This window comes from Mesoplodon bidens, assembly GCF_964165515.1.
Source record: "Mesoplodon bidens genome assembly, chromosome: 7".
In the NCBI taxonomy this organism is placed as follows: domain Eukaryota; kingdom Metazoa; phylum Chordata; class Mammalia; order Artiodactyla; family Ziphiidae; genus Mesoplodon; species Mesoplodon bidens.
This window is the reverse complement of record NC_138164.1, coordinates 50,806,292-50,830,822: the sequence shown is the minus strand read 5'-3', so window position 1 is coordinate 50,830,822 and position 24,531 is coordinate 50,806,292. Positions and strand designations below refer to the sequence as shown.

Sequence of the window (24,531 nt, the reverse complement as noted above, 5' to 3'; positions counted from 1 at the left end):
GATTAGAAGCCAGTGTTGCAGTTCATTGTACTTTCCACCTTACTACAATGAGCCAAACGTTAATGTCCCCTTTTGTGTTAACGCTGAACTTTGATTTTTGCCTGTCCTTTAAAATACTTATTTGAATACCAAGAGATTTTCAGTATGTAACAATGAGCATAAATCTTTGAAGTGATGCTTATTTGTCATATTTTCTTTAGGATCAGAATGGTTTCAATCCCAGAATACTATGAAGGCAAGAATGTCCTCCTCACTGGAGCTACTGGTTTCCTAGGGAAGGTACTTCTGGAAAAGTTGCTGAGGTCTTGTCCTAAGGTGAATTCAGTGTATGTTTTGGTGAGGCAGAAAGCTGGACAGACATCCCAGGAGCGAGTAGAAGAAGTCATTAGTGGCAAGGTAAGTATGGAAAATGATCATTTGGAAGAGAGAAAAAAGTGTGTGTTTGTGCATGTAATTATTGTAATCATCATCAGCTTAGTATATTTCTTAAGTATCCTGAAAAAAATTGGTAAAAAAAAAATCCTATAAGAATGGCAGTAAACTGAATATGACTGTGATCAGTAGGAGAAAAAAGCTTTCTTCTATGATGAACAAAATTATATAACAAGTTCTAAATTACCTTTATGATAAAGGCTTAATGTGTTTTTAGAATATTTGAGGCAGGTTATTTGTAATTACTAGATGTTTAAATAGTTTCAGAATAATAATAATGAGTTAGTTTCTAACTCCTACTATGCTGTGAGACACAGTGCTTTGATAACAGTTAAAAATTTGTAAGCGGGCTTCCCGGGTGGCGCAGTGGTTGAGAGTCTGCCTGCCGATGCAGGGGACACAGGTTCGTGCCCCAGTCCGGGAAGATCCCACATGCCGCGGAGCGGCTGGGCCCGTGAGCCATGGCCGCTGAGCCTGCGCGTCTGGAGCCTGTGCTCCACAACGGGAGAGGCCACAACAGTGAGAGGCCCACGTAACGCAAAAAAAAAAAAAAAAAAAATTGTAAGCACTAATAGCTCCCCACAAAAGTATTAGGAAGTAGCAAAATCACATATTCCCATTTGACAAATAAGAACATGGTGACAGAGGGGTTATATAGAACACAAGAGTATGTCATACATTTGAACCTTTAGTAAAATATGGCTAAGAAAAAATGGAAATGAGCTGGAGTAAAATTATTTCACAGTTATAAGCTTTAGAATTTATCTGATATTCATTGTTAGTAAGTTTGGTATAGTAGCTATGTAATTTTTTAGTTATTAGGTAGGTATCTGGTACCTTTTAACCTTCTAGGGCAGCTGTGACTTATGTATAAAAAAACAAAAAAGACCAAAACTAGAAACTTCTGAGTTACTCTGAGCAGTGAAAGAATTGCTGAAAAGTATCAAAAGATATGTTGATTAATTATAGATTAACAGTTCTCTAGAGTTAATAAATAATTTATTAGACATGATTTGTATTCCAGCCTGTTTTGATCTTTCAGTAGAAATCCATAGTTAATAGTGGCTGACATTTATTGAGTGCTTAAGTTGTGCCAGGCACTGTGTGCAAAGCACCTTGTATGTATTTAATTATCACAGGAACTCTTCAAGGTAAGTACTGGTCTTATTCCCATTCTACAAGGTCATATAGTTAGTGTTAGAGCCAATGTCTGTGAACTCTGACGATTGAACCCAGAGCTCATGCTCTGGTAGGGACAGATGTTGATATACCCCATTTTACAAATATGGACAATGAGTCTCAGAGGTGGTTATTTTATCTGAAGTTGTGTAGGTAATAGATGTCGGATATAACGCAGATGAGTTGATAACAAATCCCTTTCTACTTTATAGCATTACTTCCCCAATAGATAAGAAAGTAAGGCAGAGATGATGGAACGCTTTGTGATAAAATGGAAAAAGTAATCTTGAGAGTTGGATACCTTACTACTTGTAAATATTGTAGCTGGTACACACTGAGTAAAAATAGCTTAATTTCCCGAAGCCAATGGCAAAAAGCTTAGTGCCCAAGTTTACAAAAATTAAAAGAGAAGATGACAAAAGCAAAAGAGAAGTACGTGAAGGGCAGCGAATAACAGAGGTTAACACCAGAAGGAATAAGAGTCAGTTTATGGGTTAGGGCAGTAGTGGGAAGCTTATCTCCTAGGAGTGATAAAGTATGATAACAGAAAAACAATTAAGAGAAAAAGAGAAGATACACAATAAGACCTGTACAGAAGTGTGGGAGGGTTTAAATATAACTTTTAATTTTCTTAACATTACAGTGTTATAATAAAATACAATCACCAATATTCACTACAGTGACTTGGGATAAATTAAGAAAAGGTTAAACTATATTTAGAATGTTTTCTTTACTAAGATGTTACGTTGTTTGAGAATGATTTCCATTCAAATATAATTTTGGTTCAGAAAGATAAACTCTCTTTTGTGAAGCATCCACATTTTTCTTGTTTGTATTCCCCCTCCTCCCCATTAAGAGGTAATCCTAGACCCACAGGGTTTTAACAGTGAGGTGTAAATTAATATTTGTTTTTACTTTTAAAAATAAATTGTTTGAAACTATTAATAGGGCATTAAAGAATAAAAATAATATTTACTTTTGTCCCACTGTTTATTGAGTTTGTCCCCACATGAAAACTTTAAATAATCTTTACTTCAACTAGAAAAACTTCTTTTCTCTGAATTACTTTTTTAAACAAATCTACTTCTTTGAGGGCTACTCAGTGACAGTATAGCTCACAAGGGTAGTTATACTCTAGTAACGTTCTTCCCATTGCCCCAAACTCTCGTGCACTTGTTGTTCTTCCCATTTGCCCTCCCTTCCACAAAGACGTGAGTCCTGCTATATACTAGAAGCTGTTCAGGTTACTAGAGATACGGCAGTGAAGAAAACAAAATCCCAGTATTTGGAATTTACATTCTAGTTAGGGAGACAAGTTAACAACTATATAACATGTTGAATAGTGGCACGTGCTGTTTAAAAGTAAAGCAGAAAAGGGGGATTGAAAGTGACGGAGGTGCTGCTTTAGATACAATGTTCAGAAAAAGTTCTCTCTGAGGTGACGTTTGGTCAGAGACCTGAATGATGAAGTGAGGAAGAATCCATGTGGTACGTGGAGGAAGAGTGTTAAAGGTAGAGGGAACAGCACGGGCAAAGGCTCTGAGAACTGCTTGGCAGGTTGGAAGAGTGTCAGAGCAAGCTGTGGTGTTTGCTTTACTGGACTCTGTATAAGGCATGTAAAGTAAATACTAAGTGCTGGAGTATTCCTCCTAACACTCTGCCTCTCCCCAAGTGAGGTTTTTGCCTTTTAAAATACAATTGAAATTGTTAATTATTCTTTTAAATTTTTGCTTGTTTGACTTGAGGAAGAGGGCTTCAAACAAATATTTATAGTTACACATGAGAAAAATGTAGCTAGTATTAACTTTAAACTCTTAGATTAAGGAATTATCACATGAACTTTCTATGTACTTATTTTTTAAAGTAAGATGTGGGTTAAACGTGAAAACAGAGAACAGAGTAGTGATTACCAGAGAGAAAGGGGGTTGGGGGTAGGGTGAAATGGGTAAAGGGGGTCAACTGTATGGTGACAGATGGAAACTAAACTTTTGTTGGTGAGCGTGCTATAGTGTATATAGGAGTCAAAATATAATGTCCTAATCGTGGAACTTATATGATGTTATAAACCAGTGTTAGTTATCTCAATTAAAAAAAAAGACAAGGGACTTCCCTGGCGATCCATTGGTTAAGACTCTTTGCTTCCACTGGAGGGGGCATGGGTTCGATCCCTAGTCGGGGAACTAAGATCCCGGGTGCCATGTGGCATGGCCACAAAAAAAAAAAAAAAAAAGACAAGTTTTAGTCATTTTCATTATTGTTTCTAAATTCTTTAGAGACAATAAAAAAAAGATGTGAGTTAATATTTCAGTATTTACTACCGTAAAATCTAGCTACATAATAACTATGCTTGAAGAATTTGCCATCTTAAAGTGTGGTAGGTACAAAGGTCATTTGACAAAAGGTCATTTTCAGTTTTTCCTGAGAACTGGGAAGATCAACTAAACTGTATTCAATATCATTTTAAAACTAAAACTATTTGGTAGCCTAGTATAAGGACTTTTTTAAAAACATGATATAATTTATAGCTTTTTTTCAAGTGACTTTTAATTAAAACTCTTGAGCAAATTATTTGATAATGTATATTGACTGCAGTGTATTGCAGACTGATATTATTACTTTATGGCTATATTTTTTCATATCATCCAAATAGGTTGAAAGATTCTGTTTATTTAAGGCAGTGATTCTCATTTGATCTCTGGACCCCTTTACACTCTTAAAAATTATTGAGGACTTCAAAGAGATTTTGTTTTTGTGAGGTTTTATTTCAAATATCTTATTGATGTTTATCGTAGTAGAGATTAAAATTGAGAATTTTTTTTTCAGTCCGTAACACCTCTTTATAAAGTTTTGAGACTTAAACAATACCTTACACAGACCACGTGTTAAATACATGTTGAATGATTGATTCAAATAAGATACTACTATTTAAAACATTTTGCACAAAGCCTGGGCCATAGTAAAAACTCAAAACATGATAGAAGCAGTAATAGCAATGATAGTGATTTAGTACTTATGATAATTGTAGTGCAATATTAATATTAATATTATTTTATACTGGATTGCTAGATCATTCATCGAGTGCTGAGAGTTATTTAACAAGAACAATTTTCCAAACAGTCAGGTATTCACACTGTAGGTATGATCTATGCTTCCCCAGTTCAGCTCTTCACCCATCTTTTTCTGTGTATAGATTTATCAAAGTAAGCTTTATGCTGTATTCCTCTTCTAGTTTCCTCTTTTCTTTCTTTTTTTTAGCATCTTTATTGGAGTATAATTGCTTTACAATGGTGTGTTAGTTAATGCTTTATAACAAAGTGAAATAGCTATACATATACATATATCCCCGTATCTCCTCCCTCTTGCATCTCCCTACCACCCTCCCTATCCCACCCCTCTAGGTGGTCACAAAGCACCGAGCTGATTTCCCTGTGCTATGGGCTGCTTCCCACTAGTTATCTATTTTACCTTTGTTAGTATATGTAAGTCCATGCCACTCGCTCACTTTGTCCCAGCTTACCCTTCCCCCTCCCCTTGTGCTCAAGTCCATTCTCTACATCTGAGTCTTTATTCCTGTCCTGCCCCTAGGTTCTTCAGAGCCATTTTTTTCCTTTAGATTCCATATATATGTGTTAGCATATGGTATTTATTTTTCTCTTTCTGACTTCCTTCACTCTGTATGACAGACTCTAGGTCCATCCACCTCACTACAGATAACTCAGTTTTGTTTCTTTTTATGGCTGAGTAATATTCCATTGTATATATGTGCCAATTCTTTATCCATTCATCTGTCGATGGACACCTTGGTTCCTTCCATGTCCTGGCTATTGTAAATAGAACTGCAGTGAACATTGTGGTACATGCCCCTTTTTGAATTATGGTTTTTTCAGGGTATATGCCCAGTAGTGGGATTGCTAGGCCATATGGTAGTTCTATTTTTAGTTTTTTAAGGAACCTCCATACTGTTCCCCATAGTGGCTGTATCAATTTACATTCCCACCAACAGTGCAAGAGGATTCCCTTTTCTCCACACCCTCCAGCATTTATTGTTTGTAGATTTTTTGATGATGGCCATTCTGACTGGTGTGAGGTGATACCTCATTGTACTTTTGATTTGCATTTCTCTAATGATTAGTGATGTTAAGCATCCTTTCATGTGTTTGTTGGCAATCTGTGTATCTTCTTTGGAGAAATGTCTATTTAGGTCTTCTGCCCATTTTTGGATTGGGTTGTTTTTTTTTTTTTTTTGATATTGAGTTGCATGAGCTGCTTGTAAATTTTGGAGATTAATCCTTTGTCAGTTGCTTCATTTCCAAATATTTTCTCCCATTCTGAGGGTTGTCTTTTTGTCTTGTTTATGGTTTCCTTTGCTGTGCAAAAGCTTTTAAGTTTCATTAGGTCCCATTTAAAATTGAGAAATTTTGAGACTGAGAAAATTGAGAAAGTAAAAGAATATACATACAAGCATACATTCCATGAGCCATCGAGAGTGATGATGTCATTACACATGTAGCTTTGGAAAATTCCTCTCTATACTTGTGAGAGAATGAAAGTGAAAAATGCAAATCATGTTTTACTTTTATTATGAAAATAGTTTTGACTTTGTGAACTCCCTAAGTAGGAGTCTCAGGGACTCCTAGGATCTTCCACACTTTGAGAACTGGTGCTGATTCAGAGTGTACAGTGTTGCTTAGACCATGTGGGGACAGCCTACTGGCACATTCTAATGGATATACTGAATAGGGGCAAATGTTCATGCTTTAAGGAGAGAGTTGACTTTTGCAGACATCCAAAATTAATTTGAACCCAAGCTTGGCAGTAAAGATTCAGAGAATAAAATTGGAGTCAGAAACAAAAGTGATTAGAAAGCTGTGAGCTCAGTTTTGCAAGGGCTCTGACTCTATAGGCATATCCCTCCAAAGAAATGTCAATGATAGCATTATTATTTTTGTTTGGAAGAAAATGATGCTCATTTGTCTATCTAAATTCTTATAGTCCTGTTGGAAAAAACAAAAAAATTAGCAAATCCTTACATAACAACTGACCAGACTTTTTACTTTGAATGAACTTCGTATACCTTTGTGATAGTTCTTTGGATTAGAACTAATTGTCATGTCACAGTAGCTTTTCTTTGACATCATGCAGCAGATACTTAATATGTTGCTTTTATTTTTATTTAACTGTAGGATGTAAAATCCTTTCTCCAAAATTTAGAAGTTATCCCTAAACTGCTTAACTACTCAGATAGTGTATGTTAGTCTCTCTTCTTTTTCCTCTTTCTGATTTTTTGCCAAATCCTTTTGGAATTCTTTGCTTCCCTGAAAACCTGTGAGAAGGGAGTCATCAAGGGGGCTATCAGACCACAAGGCCTATTTTAAGTAATAATGCCTGCATGTGTGTTTTGCTGCCATCTCTGCCCTTTGTTTACTCATCTTGGCATTTTATCATGAACCACTTGTAATTGGTATATTGTAATTCCCAACACCCTCCTTCCCCCTAGTGAGAGGTTATTTATTCTTATTCATTTTTTATTTTTCAGAAAACATTTATTGTGCCTACTCAGTGCTGGGCACTTGACTTGATGTAAGGGGTTGAATTCAGGAATAAATAAGAGTCCCTATGCATGAGGGAAGGGATGTGGGAACAGATGTATATGTATGACTGATTCACTTTGTTATAAAGCAGAAACTAATAAAAAAAAGTAAAAAATAAAATAAAATAAAATAAAATGTTTAATCAACTCCACTTTAAGTATAAAATACCAAGTGTGATAGTATAATGAGCAAATCAAGTTATACATAATAAATTTTTTCAATCTAAAATAATAAAGTGATTACATTAATAAGGAAAAAAAAAAAAAAAAGAGTCCCTGCCTTAATGGAGCCTGCAGTCTAGAGAGTTTTTAAGAGGGAGGATGGAAGGAAGAGAGAGTGTAGAGGTGTTAAGAGGATTGGATAGGAGCAATTATTGAAGCTGATGTCTTGGTTGGAACTGAGGACCTAAGTAAAATGTGAAAGAGTTGGGCGTCTTCTCTGGGGTCTCCAGGGTAATGCTTCTAAAATTTTTCCTCACCAGTAAGTCTGATTTGTAAAGAAAATGATTATCTTCTACTGAAAGCCTGAAATTTCATTGAACTTTTATAGTTTAGTCTAAACATATGGCCATTATTTTCAATATAAAAATGCCTTATCCCCAAGTATTTGTCTAAATAAATATTTGGCTAAAATACTCTATAAAATTTTGTCATTTTATCTTATGCTTTTAATTCCCCCCGGCACATCCCACCACTTACTCCTAGGGCCATTCATTCCCACTTATGTATAGCATTTCTGGTGAATCAATAAAATGAGTTCTTTTTATATCAAGTAGCAGTGAATATGTACACTTAAAGTTGTTAAGAAACTTTTAGGTAGAGCATTCTATGATTTTGAAACAGGAATAAAAGAGCATAGGCATAGAGCATATACTATAGTGGGACATTGTCTTATAGCAGAATTTCTCAACTTCAGCACTATTCACATTTTGGGCCAGATAATTCTTTGTTATGGGGAGCTGTCCTATGCATTGTAGGGTGGTCAGCATTCCTGGCCTCTACCCACTAAATGCCAGCAGCTCCCTCTCCTCACCATCCCAGTTCTGACAAAGAAAAATGTCTTCAGACATCACCAAATGTTCCCTGGGGGCTAAAATTGCCCCAACTTGAGAACCACTGATTTACAGGAATGTCTCTGGGAAGGTAAACCTCATTGCTGGCAAGGAGTGCAAATAGTTGACCATGAAATAAATTCTGGAAAGGGAATAAAATACATTAAAGAGGGCATTAGTAGACTTAGTAAAGTAGGAACTAATTGGGGTACCAGTGGATTAAAAACTTTGGAAAAGATGGTATTGAATAAAGAGATGGTAGCTAAAGAAGGGAAGAGCATCACATTTGAGATGTAACTTGTGAAGCAGCGTGATCATGTATTGGTGGTAGTGGTGGAGATATCTGATATGAAGGGGAATAAAAGGTCATTGGCAGTCTAGGAGAATGAAAAAATCTGAATTCAGTGTGTTAAAAGTACTTTTCTGGTCATTCCTCAGGCTCGTTTTTCTCCGCTAGCCCCTTAAATATTCTTCAGAATTCTGTCCTAGGCCTTGATCTCTTCTTACTAGGTCCAGTTAGGTAATTACTCAGCACCTTGTGTTTTGTGTGAGGTGAAAGGTTGTATTTTAAATTAGATTTGGAAAAAGCTTCATATAGTCTGGACCTTGGGTGCTCATCACTGTTGCTACCTGGGTGATATTCTCCCAGGGCTACCTGTGTGGTTAATAAAATCTATATCAGTAGTCTGGCTCTTTCTTCCCTGAACTCAGGACCCACAGAACCAGTTATCTCTACTAGACCAGTCTTCTGGGGTGTTCTCATTGGCACTTTATACTCAACATTCACAAAACTGAACTCATATCTCTATAGCTGTATTTCTTTCTCTTCCAGTGTTTTCCACCTAATGAGTTTATTCATTTAACAAATGTTTATCATGTCAGTGTCTTGCCAGGCACTCTGTTATCTAGGGCCTTTGTTCTGAGCAAAATAGACCTAGTCCCTGTCCACGTGGAGTTTATATTCCTTATCCCTCGTCCAGTCATTGGCCAAGTCTTACTGAGTTTTTTAAATTTCCCAAACATTAATGCTCTGTTACTTCTAGGTGGTTGTACATGCTACTTTCTCTACCTGAAACACTATTCTTCTACTTTGTAATCTCAGGTCCTTCCCAACTATCAGGGCTAGATGTTGCTCCTGTACAGTCTCATAACACTTATATTATCCCGATTTTATTATTTATAACATTATATTTTAACTCTCTGTTTACTTGTCTCATTTTTCCTATTAGACTCTAAATAGCCTGAGGCAAAGGTCATAATTCTTGTTTTCTCAGTGTCTAGAAGGTACTTAGTTCATCTGAAATGCTTAGTAAATATTTTATTAATTAATATAAGAAAACAATAATATTGAAGTCACTAGCTAGCAGTGGTGGAGGGGAAGACTGTTACTTACTAAAAGTCACCTGGGAAGGTGAAAGCGAGTACCATATATGTTTTATAGACTTTTTTCCCCAGATTTCAGAATCTCTGCTTAAGCTACAAATATGGACTTCCAATGGAGTGGAGAGTCAGGGTGTAATAGAACAGTGATCCAGAGGTGACATCAGTGTTCCTCTATAAAATCTGGGATAAAAAATTAAATTTGACTCACAATTGAATGTACCTTTATACCGTAACCATTTTGGGATCTGATTCTCTAGTTAAATTTATTCCTTTGAGTATACTTAAGGAATACTGAATTTTCTATTTTCAAGTTAGAATCCTATATGTATATCTCAAGTTTATCAGGCTTTCTCTAGTTGTGGAGAGCGGGGGCTACTCTTCATTGAGGTGCACGGGCTTCTCATTGCGGTGGCTTTTCTTGTTGCAGAGCACGGGCTCTAGGTGCGCAGGCTTCAGTAGTTGTGGCACACAGGCTCAGTAGTTGTGGATCGCAGGCTCTAGAGTGCAGGCTCAGTGGTTGTGATGCACAGGCTTAGTTGCTCCGCAGTATGTGGGATCTTCCCAGACCAGGGATCGAACCTGTGTGCCCTGCATTGGCAGGCAGATTCTTAACTGCTGCGCCACCAGAAAGTCCCTGAATGATCATTTTAAACATTGTTCTGATGTCTGTGCTGCTTATGTCTATTCTGAGAGGTAATCTAATCAACAAAGGCATGGACAGTTAAAATTTAACTCTGCAAGCTACCAGCCCTGTGTCCTTTGGCAAGTTACTTAACCTCTCTGTGTCTCAGATTCCTCATCTATAAAATAGGGATAATAGTGTGGACCCCATAGAGTGTTTTTCATGCAGAATGATAGCAATTTAAGCAACCTTAGGATTCACGTAGTTGAAATTTAAAAAATAGTGATCCTTGGGGGAGGAAAAGGTGGTGATGATGGGTTTTAGAAAGTTGAAAAATACTGCCCTAAAATGTTTTTCCCCTTTGATAGCTTTTTGACAGATTGAGAGATGAAAATCCAGATTTTAGGGAGAAAATTATAGCAGTCAACAGTGAACTCACCCAACCTAAACTGGCTCTTAGTGAAGAAGATAAAGAGATCATCATAGAGTCTACCAATATTATATTCCACTGTGCAGCTACAGTAAGGTTTAATGAAAATTTGAGGTAAGTAAAGGTATTTATATGATATTTGAACTGCAGCACAGTTAAAAGATCTAATTTGAATTCTACTTTTTAGTCAAGTCATTTGAAAATGTTTTGAAAATGTTTGCTCTCTGTTAATTGTAGCATTCCGTGTCCTACAGAGTATTAAAAGGATTTTCTTTCTCTTCTTAACAGTTTAAAAACATCAGATAGCTAGTATATGTTTATTAGAAGTTGCCATGAATTTATATATGGGGCAGGGAGGAGGCAAGAAATGGGAAGTGTGGAGTAGAAGAAAGAGAAGTTTACCTTGGGCAGGAGTATTAGTCTTAACAACTAATAGTGTTTATTTCCTCTGCCCTCCATTCTTTCAGAAGTGTATACCTCAGCAGCTTTGTCTACTTCACACATATTCATCTGAAAATTTTAAAAAGTTAGGCTCAGGTTTTGCAGAGTAAGATGAAATGGCTTATACATTGAAGTCATACCCTGTTTTTGTTTTAAAACTTTGGTATCAGTGTTAAGGGCAGGGTACATTGGATATAGGTTTACTTTAGAAACGGTTTGGACTTCCTTCAAAATGCCCTATTTCAAGAAAAAAATAACATTTAAAATGGTCACTATGTTTTTAAAAATCTAACAAATACACATTTCAAATAATGGTGCTTAATTCAGAGCATTTTTTGATTTTGTATACAGTTTTATAATGTTAATCTAATTGTATGGTCTTATATCAATTAAAATGGTGCACACTTCTTTAGGTTTCATAATTGCTTGAAGGCCTCCTTAAAATGTTTTTAAGTTCAATTATGATTATAAAGGGTTTTGAGATTATCCCCCATATTGTCTAAGTATAGAAGTATAAACCTTAATCGACAGTGTACAACATGACAGTTCAGTGCCAAAGCATTACAGTGAGTTTTGCCTATATTGCAGGTAAGGACACTGTAATAGTCCCTTAGATTCCTCTAACAATGCTTTATAGTTTCAGGGTGTTTTCTCGCTCATTATTTCATTCCATGCTTAATGTTACCCAATGTAATGTAATGGTCAAATCCATTTTATACTTGAGGAAGCTGAGGCAGCACTGTATAATGGAGAGGGCGTGAGCTTTGGAATTACATACCTTAGTTCTAATCTTGACTTTATCCTTTATTATCTGGTGGTAATAATTTATTAACATTTTAGTTCTTTTTATGCAGCAGTTATGTGTTCAGGATTCAAAAGTGACAAAAGAATCTTATTAGAACTATAGTATAATCTCATTTTCATAAAATATGTGTGTACATAGATGTGTATTTATATACATATCTTTTAATATTGGCCAGTTATTATATTTGGATAGTGCGATTATAGGTAGGTTTTTAATATGAAATAGTCCATCTAACTGGTATTTTTCCCTGTAGTTCTAGCTTTCATTTTTTTCATAACCAAAAGAAAGAGTTCACATAGCCTTATGAAACTGTTTTCAAGGAAAAAGGTATATAGATACCTGATAATTATGGTATAGTCCTCAAAGGGAAAATCAGATGCTTTTGAAGGGGAAATTGTTTTGCAAACAGGCAACATTCATTAGGGTGAAACTCATCCAAGTAACCTTATGAGGAGGACCAAAGTGTAATACTTTTGGGGAATGTTCTCTCCTCTTTCTCTTCCCCTCAGGGTAAGCAAGGTTACCATTAACAAAAGGGAAATCTTTTTATTATTATTCTTTCTTCTTTCACTAGAGATACCATAGTGGAAGGAGGTAGACAGGTGAACAAGAAAATTTATTGTTCTTCTCTTCCTTGTCAGGGCATGCATATTTACTGACCTAATCCTAGTCATTAGTTGAAATTATTGTTTTCTGTGGAGCAGTTTTAATGGATATTGATGTCTAAGTGGTGATACATTCTAAAATACTGTAAGTTGACATATAATAACTACTTACAAAACAATTATTCTTTATAACCACTTTTTAAGTTAGCCCACAAATAAAAAATGGTTCAGAGCCTTTACTGCCAGGACAAGAAAATCCAGATTTTACCCCCAACATTATACTCTGTATTTTGGGAGAAATCAAAATAAATTGTACACAGATCCTATTTGCAAAGTCCATATTGTCTATTAGAGGAAATGGAATATACTTAAATAACCATAAAATAGGATAGAAAATGTGGAGTTACTGAAGAGCATACATTAAAGTGCTGTGAGAGTTGAGAGGCGACAGAACTCATTTATTTTCAGATATGGTGGTCTATAAATCTTGAAGTGGGAAAAAATGGATATCAAGATTAGGAATTATAAAGAAATACTGACAAAAGATGAGGAGAGAGTGATATTGAGGATAATAAAGGGAGTTACTTAAATAGTTGACCATAGGTATGGTATCTCTTAGTAAGGAAAGTGAAGGTAGAACAGGGCCATTGGATTTGAGAGTAAAGAAGTATCAGGATACTAAAGACCATGATAAGGACAGAAAACAGGCTTACGGGCAGACATGGGAGGACAGATAGTGTGGTCTGGGGAAAATTCATAGTATGAGATTTTAGAGCTAGAGCAATTTTGGGTGAGAGGGCCCAGGGTATGAATATGAGAGTAGGTGTTCAGAAAGGAGTGGAAGTAAAGATAGATGATTTAGAAAAGATCGAGAAACTGTTGAGCCTAAGGGCATGGATTCTCAAACTTTAGAGTGTATTATGAATCTTAAGGATTACTGGAAAATGTGTTAAAAATGCATAGTCTTGGACTGTATTTGCCAAATTCAGACCCTCTAGTTTTGAGATAATACCCAGGAATCCTCATTTTTAATAAGAGCCTAGGGTGTGATTTAAATTACAAATGACTGGATCCCCTACCCTGATTGATTAATTGTCCCCTTAATAGACATCTGTTTCTATATCTTCATTAAGTTAAAAAAAAATCAGCAGCAGTATAGTGATGAGATCTCATGTAGGTAGTATTTTCTCAGAGGTGGGGAAGGGAGTGATGAGGGAGAGATCAGAATGGCCTGGGGAGCTTATATAAGATGTGATTTAAGGGCTTCCGTGCTGGCGCAGTGGTTGGGAGTCCGCCTGCCGATGCAGGGGACACGGGTTCATGCCCCGGTCCGGGAAGATCCCACATGCCGTGGCGCCTGCACGTCCAGAGCCTGTGCTCCGCAACGGGAGAGGCCACAACAGTGAGAGGCCCGCGTACCGCAAAAAAAAAAAAAAAAAAAAAAAAGATGTGATTTAAGACACATTAAAAAGTGTCTGAAGATGAGGTCCAGCCATCTGCATTTTTAATAAGCTCACAGGTCTGTCAAGCAAAGCATGATCTCTGGTTTAAGGTCTTAGAAGTGTTATCAGCATAGATTTTGAACAGCCCAATATGTCAATAGAAGACAGGTGAATAAGAAAATTTATTGGCAGTTCAAGTTGAGCTTTTTCCTTTATTAAAGTGGTTTCTATGTCTACATTAGTGATGGACCATAATTACAAAGATTTGTTCATTTTTGCTCTCCCCCCCAAAAGCCAGTGTTATATAAGATGAGTTTATGAATCCCCATAACCAAAACATAGTGAGAACTTTATGTTTGTTTGGTACTACTAAATGCTTTCAGATCTAACATGTCAGGGTCTCAGCCTAAAGTTCAAGGTGTACAAATTGGATGGTAGTAAAACAGTGAGGATACTAGCCTGGCAGAGATACTAAGAGTTATTTACATGGGCACAAAATGCCTTCAGGTTTGCGCTGGCAGGTGTGGATGGATGGGAAGAGGTGAGTAGGCAAAGCTCAGGAGTGCTTCCTCTCTCAAGTTATTCCTTATTTTCAGTGACCCAGAAATTCTGTCACCATCCTCAGGAACCTGTAACAAAATATCCTTTGTGTTCTGTTCCCAAAACATCGCTCTCCCTACCGCTATTGTTTTGCAAATGCAAAAGAAAATAGCACATTGCCTTATAGTCTAGTGGACAGTATCCTCTCTGTGAAGCGTCTTTTTTTGCTGGATATCTATTTAAATAGATTTTCCTCCCTCAGTTGAGATAAGGAAGGAAAAAGATATACTCATGTTTTTAAGATCCCAACCCAATTAGTCCATTAAAAATGTTTTTTCCTTTTAGTATGTTTTCGTAGGTTCTCAGATAATATTAAATTAAAAGAAAAAATAAGTCCGAAGAGTTTTTCCTCTCATGAATTATTTCTTATTCCTAGTGACCCAGAACTTGTTGTTCTGTCCTCAGAAACCTGTAACAGGATATTCTCTGTATACCTTTTCCAAAACAGTACCCTCCCCATTCCCACTGTTTTGCAAATGTGATACGCATCAAAGAACTACTTTACAGTCAAGTAGACCAGATTCTATCTGTGACATATCCTGGCCTTTTAAAAGAACAGTTGGATTTTTTTCTTCTTAAATACTGAAAATGTAAGAATTTCGGAAAGTACTCAAAACTATTTTTATTAAAAAAAAATTTTTCTTGTGGTCTGTCTTTGAAAATATGTTGTTTTCCATAAAACGTAAACATAGAATTTGTAATTTTACTTACTGAAACAATTGCCATATTTCTAACTTTTTCATAGTTATAATTTTCATGATGTGATGATATTTCATCATGTTACTATACTGTAATTTATGTCATGTTCACTTAGTATAGCAAATATAGGGAATTTTTCTGAGGGTGTGGAGAAAAGGGAACCCTCCTACACTGTTAGTGGGAATGTAAATTGGTGCAGCCAATTTCTATGGAGAACAATATGCAGGTTCCTCAAAAACTCAAAATAGAGTTGCCATATGGTCCAGCAATCCCACTCCTGGGCACATATATCTGGACAAAACTATAATTCAAAAAGATATGTGCAACCCTGTGTTCATAGCAGCACTATTTACAATAGCCAAGACATGGAAACAACCTAACTGTCCATCAACAGATGAATGGATAGAGAAGATGTGGTGGTGGTGGTGTGTGTGTGTGTGTGTGTGTGCGTGTGCGTGCGTGCGTGCATACACACACACAGATATTACTCAACCATGAAAAAGAATGAAATAACACCATTTGCAACTACATGGATGGACCTAGAGATTATCATATTACATGAAGTAAGTCAGAAAGAGAAAGACAAATACCATATGATATCACTTATATGAAGAATCTAAAATATGACACAAATGAACTTATCTACAAAACAAACTGACTCACAGACGTAGAGAACAGACTTGTGGTTGCCAAGGGGTGGGGCGGGGGAGGGTTGGATTGGGAGTTAGGGACTAGAAGATGCAAATTATTATAGATAGAATGGATAAACAACAAGGTCCTAATGTATACACCGGGAACTATATTTAATATCCTGTAATAAACCATAATGGAAAAGAATATGAAGAAGAATATATATGTATAACTGAATCACTTTGCTGTACACCAGAAGCTAACACAACGTTGTAAATCAAGTATACTTCAATTAAAAAACAAAAGCAAAAACACAACCAAAAAACCCAAAAAACAAATTTAGGGAATCTTAATTTCTTTCTGTTTGAAAAATTACGGTTAGAACAAGTTTTTCCTCTCAGTTAATTTCAGTGGGTTAACTAGATTAATAACTCTGTCATTTCTGTAATTCCTGGTACTTTGACCTAGTCTCTTTCAGATCAGTTGTATCAGTTTATAGTGTCACCAACAGTGTATTACTTTGCCAGTTTTTTCACAGTATTACTGGTTTTGGGTATTTCAACTTTTTTTTCCTTCAAGTAAGTTATAAACAAAAGTATAATAGAAAGCAAAAACTATCCACCCCTTAAGTAATATTTATTGAATGCCTATTTTGGGACTATGTTAAGAATAATGCTGAATACTTGCAAGCTGTTTTGTTTAATTTAACTTTATACAAATCTTAGTAGTTAGTCTCCATTACGTATTCTCCTTTACAGATGAAGAAATTGAGGCCTGAGTGCTTGAATGACTTTATAAGGTCACCTAATCCTAGCTGATAGGCAGGCTAAACCAGGGTTTGAACCCAGGTCTTATTCCAGAGTCTTGTTTTTAATCCTGTTTCACTTCATAATCTATATATTTAAAAAATATTATTCACACAGATTTTCCATGTTTTTATAGTTGTCAATTATTTTAATGGCTGTATTCTTTCATTGTGATGAGATACCTACTTTATTATACCATTTCACAGTGAATATTTGGGCTCTCTAGGCTTTTGCTATTACTAGATGATGCTTCATCGATTATTTTTTGGCATATATACTTTTGCATTTGTGAAATTATTTACCTCAAATAAATTTCAAGAAGGGAATATATAGATCATCTTGGGGTCTTGCATTTGCCTCTTGTAACAAATGTATTATAACACCCCTTTGCATTTTGTAAGGTAGTCTCAAAAAGGTGTTTGGGTTAATTGCTACAAAGAGAGAAGTCAGCATACTTTTACTTGATTATATGTTAATATAATTTAATGTTTTTGAGTTTTCTTTGACTGTTTTACCCTTATTGATGACTCTACCATAGCATTTTAAAATTACTTAATGATTCTTACTTCTTCTGGTGGTATAGCCATTCATAAAACAGTATGCTTTCAAAAATTAAGAGACAAAAGAAGTCTAAAATGACTTCAAAAATGTATGCATAAAAGCCAAAGACTGAAATGATCTGTGTCTACTTCTGGGTAATTTAAAATTTTTAATTTGTGCTTTTATTTTTACAATCCTAATATGAAGTTTATTTTATAATCAGAAAAAATTTAAACACAACTGATAGAATGGTTGTACTTCATGTTGAAATAACACACAAAATCTGAGCTAAGGGATCAGTTGTAAAGAAACAAAAACCTCTTTGTCCCTTTCTGTCTCTGATGCTCTAAAATGGAAATAAGATTTTTTTAACAGGTGAAAAAATGACACAGCTTCCCAATTTTTTATTGTCACTTTTTCTTTTACAGAGATGCTGTTCAGTTAAATGTGATTGCTACACGACAGCTTATTCTGCTTGCACAACAGATGAAGAATCTGGAAGTGTTCATGCATGTATCAACGGCATATGCCTACTGCAATCGAAAGCATATTGATGAAGTAGTCTATCCACCCCCTGTGGATCCCAAGAAGCTGATTGATTCTTTAGAGTACGTTTGTTTGAAATTTATATACATTTGCTTTGACCTCAAACTTTGGATCCGAGTTTATCTATTTACATGTATCTCTTGGTCTGTTTCAGTTTCTCTCTCTAAATCTCCACCCACACTTATGTATACATTTATCTCTTCCTTATTCAACAAATTATTGTGTATCTACTATGTTCTTTTTATTGTATAGATTTGTACTTAAATGACTCTCCGTAAAGTCAATGTGTAAAGTCAGTGTAGAGCTTTCACTTTTGACCAGGTGTGATGGTTGGGGGAAAGCCTCTGAACAACTCATCCATGGTATTAGAGTCTCTGTTTTTCCGAGGAATCAATCTTAGCCTCTAAGAAGTGCCTGATATCCATGGAGACTAATGACTGCCTATTCAATAGCAAGGTCTAATTTATTAAAAGATTATCCTTTTATTTTGCCCAATGGAGTACAGTTGACCCTTGAACAACACGGGTTTGAACTATGTGGGTTCACTTATATGCAGATTTTTTTCAATAGATAAGTACTCTAGCACTACACAATCTGCAGTTGGTTGAATCTTTTGATGCAGAACCACGATACAGAGGGCTGACTGTAGAGTTATATGTGGATTTTTGACTGCGCAGGGGTCAATGCCCCGACCCCATGTTTTTCAAGTGTCAACTGTATATCTACAGAGGGGCCTTGAATTATTAGGGAATCGGAGGAGTCATGGTCCTTTAATTGATACTCCTAGTGTTGTTTGTCATCTTTCTGAGGACTAGGATCCTGTCATCAATTATTAGTTGAGAAATGTTTGCATTTGATGGATACAAATAGGCATGGCCAGGATTTCATTTGCTTCAGCCTTTACTTTCTCATCGAGTGAAACAAACAGTATCAGAGCAAGAATAAATAGAGGGTCTTTTCTTTTATAGACAATAATTATAGAAAATTCCAGTATCCATATCTTCACATATTTGTTAATCGTCATATAATATTCCTGTGGGCTTTATCCTCCTTTATTCTGTTTGCTCTTTGGTCTCTTTTCTTCCAAGGAATCCTATTCACGTTCAGCTCTTCAGTTACCATCCCGTTTTCTCAGTCGAATTCTTTTCTTCCCAAGGGTGCTACAGAATGTTGGTAGCTCCTTCTCCAAGTTTTCTTCTAAAATAAACACATAAGTCCATTTCTTTAAGGCTTTCCTGGAAATATGAGGAAGTTGACAGATTTGTAAGAAAACTAATAAGTATGGGAGCTTACTGAGACATTCTTATGGTAATTCCCTGGTTTCTGTTTTCTAATTCGTTTCTTAGATGGTCCCAAATGTCTACCTCATTTTCCTCAGGTCAGTAGGCAGAAGTGTTTAATATCTCTGGGAAAAGCTGGGTGTGGAAGTTAATAAATCTTTTTACTTTTTCTCTTATTAGCAGTTTGTATATCCATACATCGAAGTTGCTGAGAAAGAGCCTATAACCTTCTAATTCTATTATTTCCTTTCTTTGCTTACAAAGAAATCTGACCAACTGGCCAACAGATAATTTTAGGGTAACTCATAGATTGGCTCTGTAAACTCACTCCAGTGATGAGGCTTACTGACTCTAAAAGTCTTTCCTTGGTTTAGCCAGTTTTGTTTTGTTTTGGGGTTTGTTTTTTTTTTGTGGTACTCGGGCCTCTCACTGTTGTGGCCTCTCCCGTTGCGGAGCACAAGCTCCGGACACGCAGGCTCAGCGGCCACGGCTCACGGGCCCAGCTGCTCCATGGCATGTGGGATCTTCCTGGACCGGGGCACGAACCCATGCCCCCTGCATCGGCAGGCGGACTCTCAACCACTGCGCCACCAGGGAAGCCCTTGTTTTTTTTTAATATAGCAACTCTCTCTTCCTTTTTTCAAAGTTCATCTCGAACTATGGAATTTTTCCTAAGTTGAGTAGCAACCTCCCTTTAATTTTGTTAGTGTTCTTTTCCTTCTACATGCAAAAAGTACTTCCACATACAGAAGAAAGTTTATCTTGATAGTCTCCATTTTATGCATCCTTATCAGTTAGTATGGGTATCATTTGTGCACTGATAGAATACTTAGTATGCATACAAGTATGCATTGTATTATAGACAGGAAGAAAAACTGTCTGAAAACAAGTACATAATGTATTGGAATTAGAAATTTAGACTGGAAAAGACTATAGAGATCACCTAGCGTATCACCCTCCTCTTACAGATTATCATAGTAGAACTTTTCTTCAGAGACACTGAGAGAATTGGAGGAATTTTGTGACTTCATAGTAGGTTGCTAATTGAATTTTTATAGCGTGGTTCAATTTATTTTTATCATTTACCCCAGTATTTGTTAGTGTTGCTAATGAGAGCATAACAATTTTTAGTGCTTCACCTTAAATATTTAGATTACTAGATCTTTTGTGTTGATTGTAAATATATGTTCATTTAAAAGGTATATAATTTACATGTTATGCTGTTATGGTGATTATATACAAATCTATAATTCCTAATCTGAAACCCTTGGGACCAGATGTATTTTAGAATTTATTTAGACTTTAGAAAGGAGATATAATCTATGTATTGTGTAATATGAAATAACTTCAACTGGATTCGGGGTAGCACCCCTCATCAAACACATATGAAGTATATGAATACTTACAACTAAATGATGTTTTTTTTAAAAAAAAAGACCATAAATCAGTTCTGATTCACTTTTGCTACCTACCATATGATTTATGAAAGAACTCTTGATTTTCAGACCTTTGTGGATATAGAAACTGGATATAAGAGATATGGAGTTCTGGTTGATATTTAATGAAAGTAAAGCTAATTTCCATTTTTTTAGTATAAGTTGTTGTCAAATCACTTGAGTCAGTGCAACAGATATGTTTGAAATATGCCAAGTGGTTTTTCATTTTATAGTAAAACATCCGAAAATATTTTTGCATGCAATTTCTTTGTTTACCAGGTGGATGGATGACGGCCTAGTAAATGATATCACGCCAAAATTGATAGGAGACAGACCTAATACATACATATACACAAAAGCATTGGCAGAATATGTTGTACAACAAGAAGGAGCAAAGCTAAATGTGGCGATTGTAAGGCCATCAATTGTTGGTGCCAGTTGGAAAGAACCTTTTCCAGTAAGTTGTTAGAAATCTTTGTAAATAATTGGAATTGGGAATTTTAAGGCATAATTCTGTACAAAAAGATTTGGCAATTTTTTATGAGCAGGTTTTGTTTACTGAACATGGCTTACTATGGCAAAGTTGTTTCCATTTGTAGAAGGAGACACTCTTATTGGTACTTTTATTTCTAATGTAATACTGTATGTATAGATATGCAGATCAATTTTTAAAATGTTAATTGAAAATTAAATCGAAGGCTATGGTATTGTCTGGAGTCAAAGGAGACCATGAGTTTTCTTCATGATTGATGAGGGATTGGACTCTGACACGTCAACATTTGTTGGCTTTTAAAATTATTTGCAGATTAGTTTCCCTTGCAGAGGTGAAGGAAATAGAGATGAGAATATTCAGGTCTTATTTTATTTCATTTGCTTTTTAGTACCAAAAAGAGGCAGGCCTTCCTAGAGGTTGACTCCTCCCTGTATAGATTACAAGCTAAGGAAGATAAGAGATTTCTGTGATCTGCTGTAGAAAGCAAGGCATTATGGTATTTGTGAATCCCTGAAATAAGAGAAAACATAAGAGATAAATTGATTTAGGAAAAACTTAGGTCTCTGTAATGGTAGTAAATGATAGTATCTCTTCTGTTGCTTTGGCATTATTCTGTTTTCTTCTGTTTTATTCAGTAATTTTGAGGAGGATTTACCATTTCCCTCAATCTCAGGCTACTGCCTTAGTAAATAGCACAAAATCAAACTTAAACAGTCATCATTTAGCTAAAATATTTGACAGATATAAACTCCTTTTTAAAAAATTCTCTTTGCAGAGAGTTAATGGAAGAGTAGGTAGCACTTTGAAAACGATTTTACTTAGTCACTTGCAATCTCAGAGGAAGACTGCTTCTATTGAAGATGGGGAGAAATATTCTGGCCTGAATCTAGTCTGTTTTTTAGTTTTTAGAAGAAAACTACCAAGTATATATGTAGAGTTATAGATTTCAAATGATAAATCTCTAGTTTCATAATATTTCTAAGCTCCCTCCCTTTTTTTTAATTTTTGGTATTAGGGATGGATTGATAACTTTAATGGACCAAGTGGTCTCTTTATTGCGGTAAGTAAGCCTTTTGTTTTGTTGAATATTCTGTACTTTTTTTCTGTTTTTTGTGTATCTGTATATTGTGTATATGTGCTTTGGCTTATATATCATAAGGTGTTGTTTTTAATTTCAACAAAGGCAGGGAAAGGAATTCTTCGAACAATGCGTGCCTCCAACAATGCCCTTGCAGATCTTGTTCCTGTAGATGTAGTTGTCAACATGAGTCTTGCGGCAGCCTGGTATTCCGGAGTTAATAGGTATATGAGATGACAATGTCGCTTGTTAAATATATAATAACTGAGATGGGAATACTAATGTTAAATAATCCCTCATTACTGATATTTATCAGTTTTATTAACCCATACCAATATCATATAGGCATTATCACTTTCAACTGCAAGAGTTGGTTTAAATAGGCGATGAAGTGGTTCCATCAGCAATTATTAAGAATTGACATAAATTCTTGTGTACTACCCACAGGATGGACAAGGTCATTAGAAATTTAAAAAAAAAACAACAGAAAACATGATTTTTTTTTAATCCAAACTAGAACTTGGTATAAACTTGGCATATATAAAGAGCTAAAATTGGCAGAGAATGGCTTACATATATCAAACATGCACACTAAAGCACTTTAATCAACTCATGGGCCTCCTTTTAAAAGGGAGTAGTAGCATTTACAGGTAACACCTAAGCCTGAACACCTAAGCTTCTCAATAACTTTTTTTCTAAATAATAAACTGCCCTTATTTTTGAAGTCAGTATTCTATATCTTAAAAAAGAGGGATATAATTATATGAATATATTGTTTCTGGTGAAAGGGAACTCAATTCATAATTTTTTCAGCTAGAGCCTCTGAAAATGGGAAGGAGATAGGAAGAGCTGAGGTTGTTTGTTGTTCCTTTTCCTCGCATGAAAAACAGACACTCCTGCTAATACAAAGAAGAAAATATGAAGTCTATATTATTTTTCATAAATAATTTTTTAGTAGGATAGGGAAAAAGGGTAGTGTAAATAGTCGTTCAGACACAAAAAATTAATCCTTTAAAGATAATATTTTAAATATTCCCTGTAGAAAAGGTACCCATCATCCTCATTTCTTCCTACTTAAGTATCATGTAAGATTTAGATTGGTTAAGTTTAGCCTCTTTTTATGTTTCATTGCTTTGATCTTTGTCTTTGCAGACCAAGAAACATCATGGTGTATAATTGTACAACAGGCAGCACTAATCCTTTCCACTGGGGTGAAATTGGTATGATTTTACCTGTGTTTTTGAATGTTAGAATAAATTTTAAAGAACTTAAAATGTTCACTGAGTTTGTACGTTAGAATAACCCATGAGGCATTAAAGCCACCAGTTACCAATGTATTCTTATTTTAATTACCATGTTAGAATATCTGCTAGTACTGCCTTTTGGTCCTTAATAATGTTTCATAAATTTTAAAATACCCTGCTGTATATTCCTTCCTCATCCCACCCTTGTCTGACCCTTACTATTTCTCTGCTGCCATTTGCAGCAACGCCTATAGATACTCGTGGTATGGAAATAATGCTTTTTTCCTCCCTCGTGGGTACTCTCAATCCTGATGTTCCCTGTTCACAGGCAGTATCACTTCCAACTACAAGAGTTGGTATATTGTAGGAGATAGCTAGTTGTCCTAAGAGTAATAACTGAAGGAATTAGCAAGTAGAATACATGTTGCCAGAATATTTTCTATTACATTTATTAATCTGTTTAAATTCACAGATTCACAGCAGGTACTGTGTATGCTATGTTACTTGTTTTAGAATAGGAATAGTATAACTTAAAGGCCTACTTAAATTGAATCATTTTTAAGTTGTTGGTATATGTTTTCAAATTTAAAGTAAAATGTATTTACAGTGTTGATTTAGTACTAGGTCTTATTTTACCTCTAATTGAACAATTTTTGTTACCCTTGAGGAGCGATTTGATTTTAAAGTAAATCTTTGTCTTTCATCCTAGGGTTTTTTATGGCATTTTTATTTCAATTGAAAGATTGACTGTTAGAGCATATAAGAAAAAAAATCTAGGGTGCTTTTAATTTTATGATAATTATTTGTACTCTTTTAAGAATTTTGAAACACTTTAATGAGTTAGGTTTTTTGTAGTCTTTCATTGTGTTATGAAGTTTAGCAAAAATCAAGTTGAGCTTTATTTTAGTGAATATTCCAGTATACATTTCCATTGAAGTATTAACATACATAATAGATTTGATTATTTTGATATTGCATAACCTAAATAAATTACAACAGAAGTTAATTTGGGGTTGTTTTAAGCTTGTTGATATATGTTAATTTGAGCAACTTAATTATTCACAAGCAAAGGATGGTGGTTTCCCTTTTCTTTTTTAAGTAAGTACAGTAATAAGAATCTGGAAAGAGGAACAGAAAGAAAGAAGCTATTGTGAGAGGTGAAATATAGAAAGTGACATTGTAAACTGATGTAGGTAAA

General features: G+C 35.3%; 1 protein-coding gene across 2 annotated transcripts in view; it reads left to right on the top strand.

The window, feature by feature from the left end:
• The window catches only part of FAR1 (fatty acyl-CoA reductase 1), a 71,522-nt gene that overhangs the window by 34,229 nt on the left and 12,762 nt on the right, over window positions 1-24,531 (top strand). For both annotated transcript variants that reach the window (XM_081240483.1, XM_081240482.1), the window contains 7 exons: window positions 201-396; window positions 10,627-10,802; window positions 17,685-17,864; window positions 20,798-20,975; window positions 22,027-22,071; window positions 22,195-22,313; window positions 23,242-23,309. In XM_081240483.1, coding sequence (XP_081096609.1) covers window positions 208-396; window positions 10,627-10,802; window positions 17,685-17,864; window positions 20,798-20,975; window positions 22,027-22,071; window positions 22,195-22,313; window positions 23,242-23,309 — 955 coding nt within the window. In that variant the 5' untranslated portion in view covers window positions 201-207. Of the gene's footprint in view, window positions 1-200; window positions 397-10,626; window positions 10,803-17,684; window positions 17,865-20,797; window positions 20,976-22,026; window positions 22,072-22,194; window positions 22,314-23,241; window positions 23,310-24,531 lie in introns of those variants that run through there.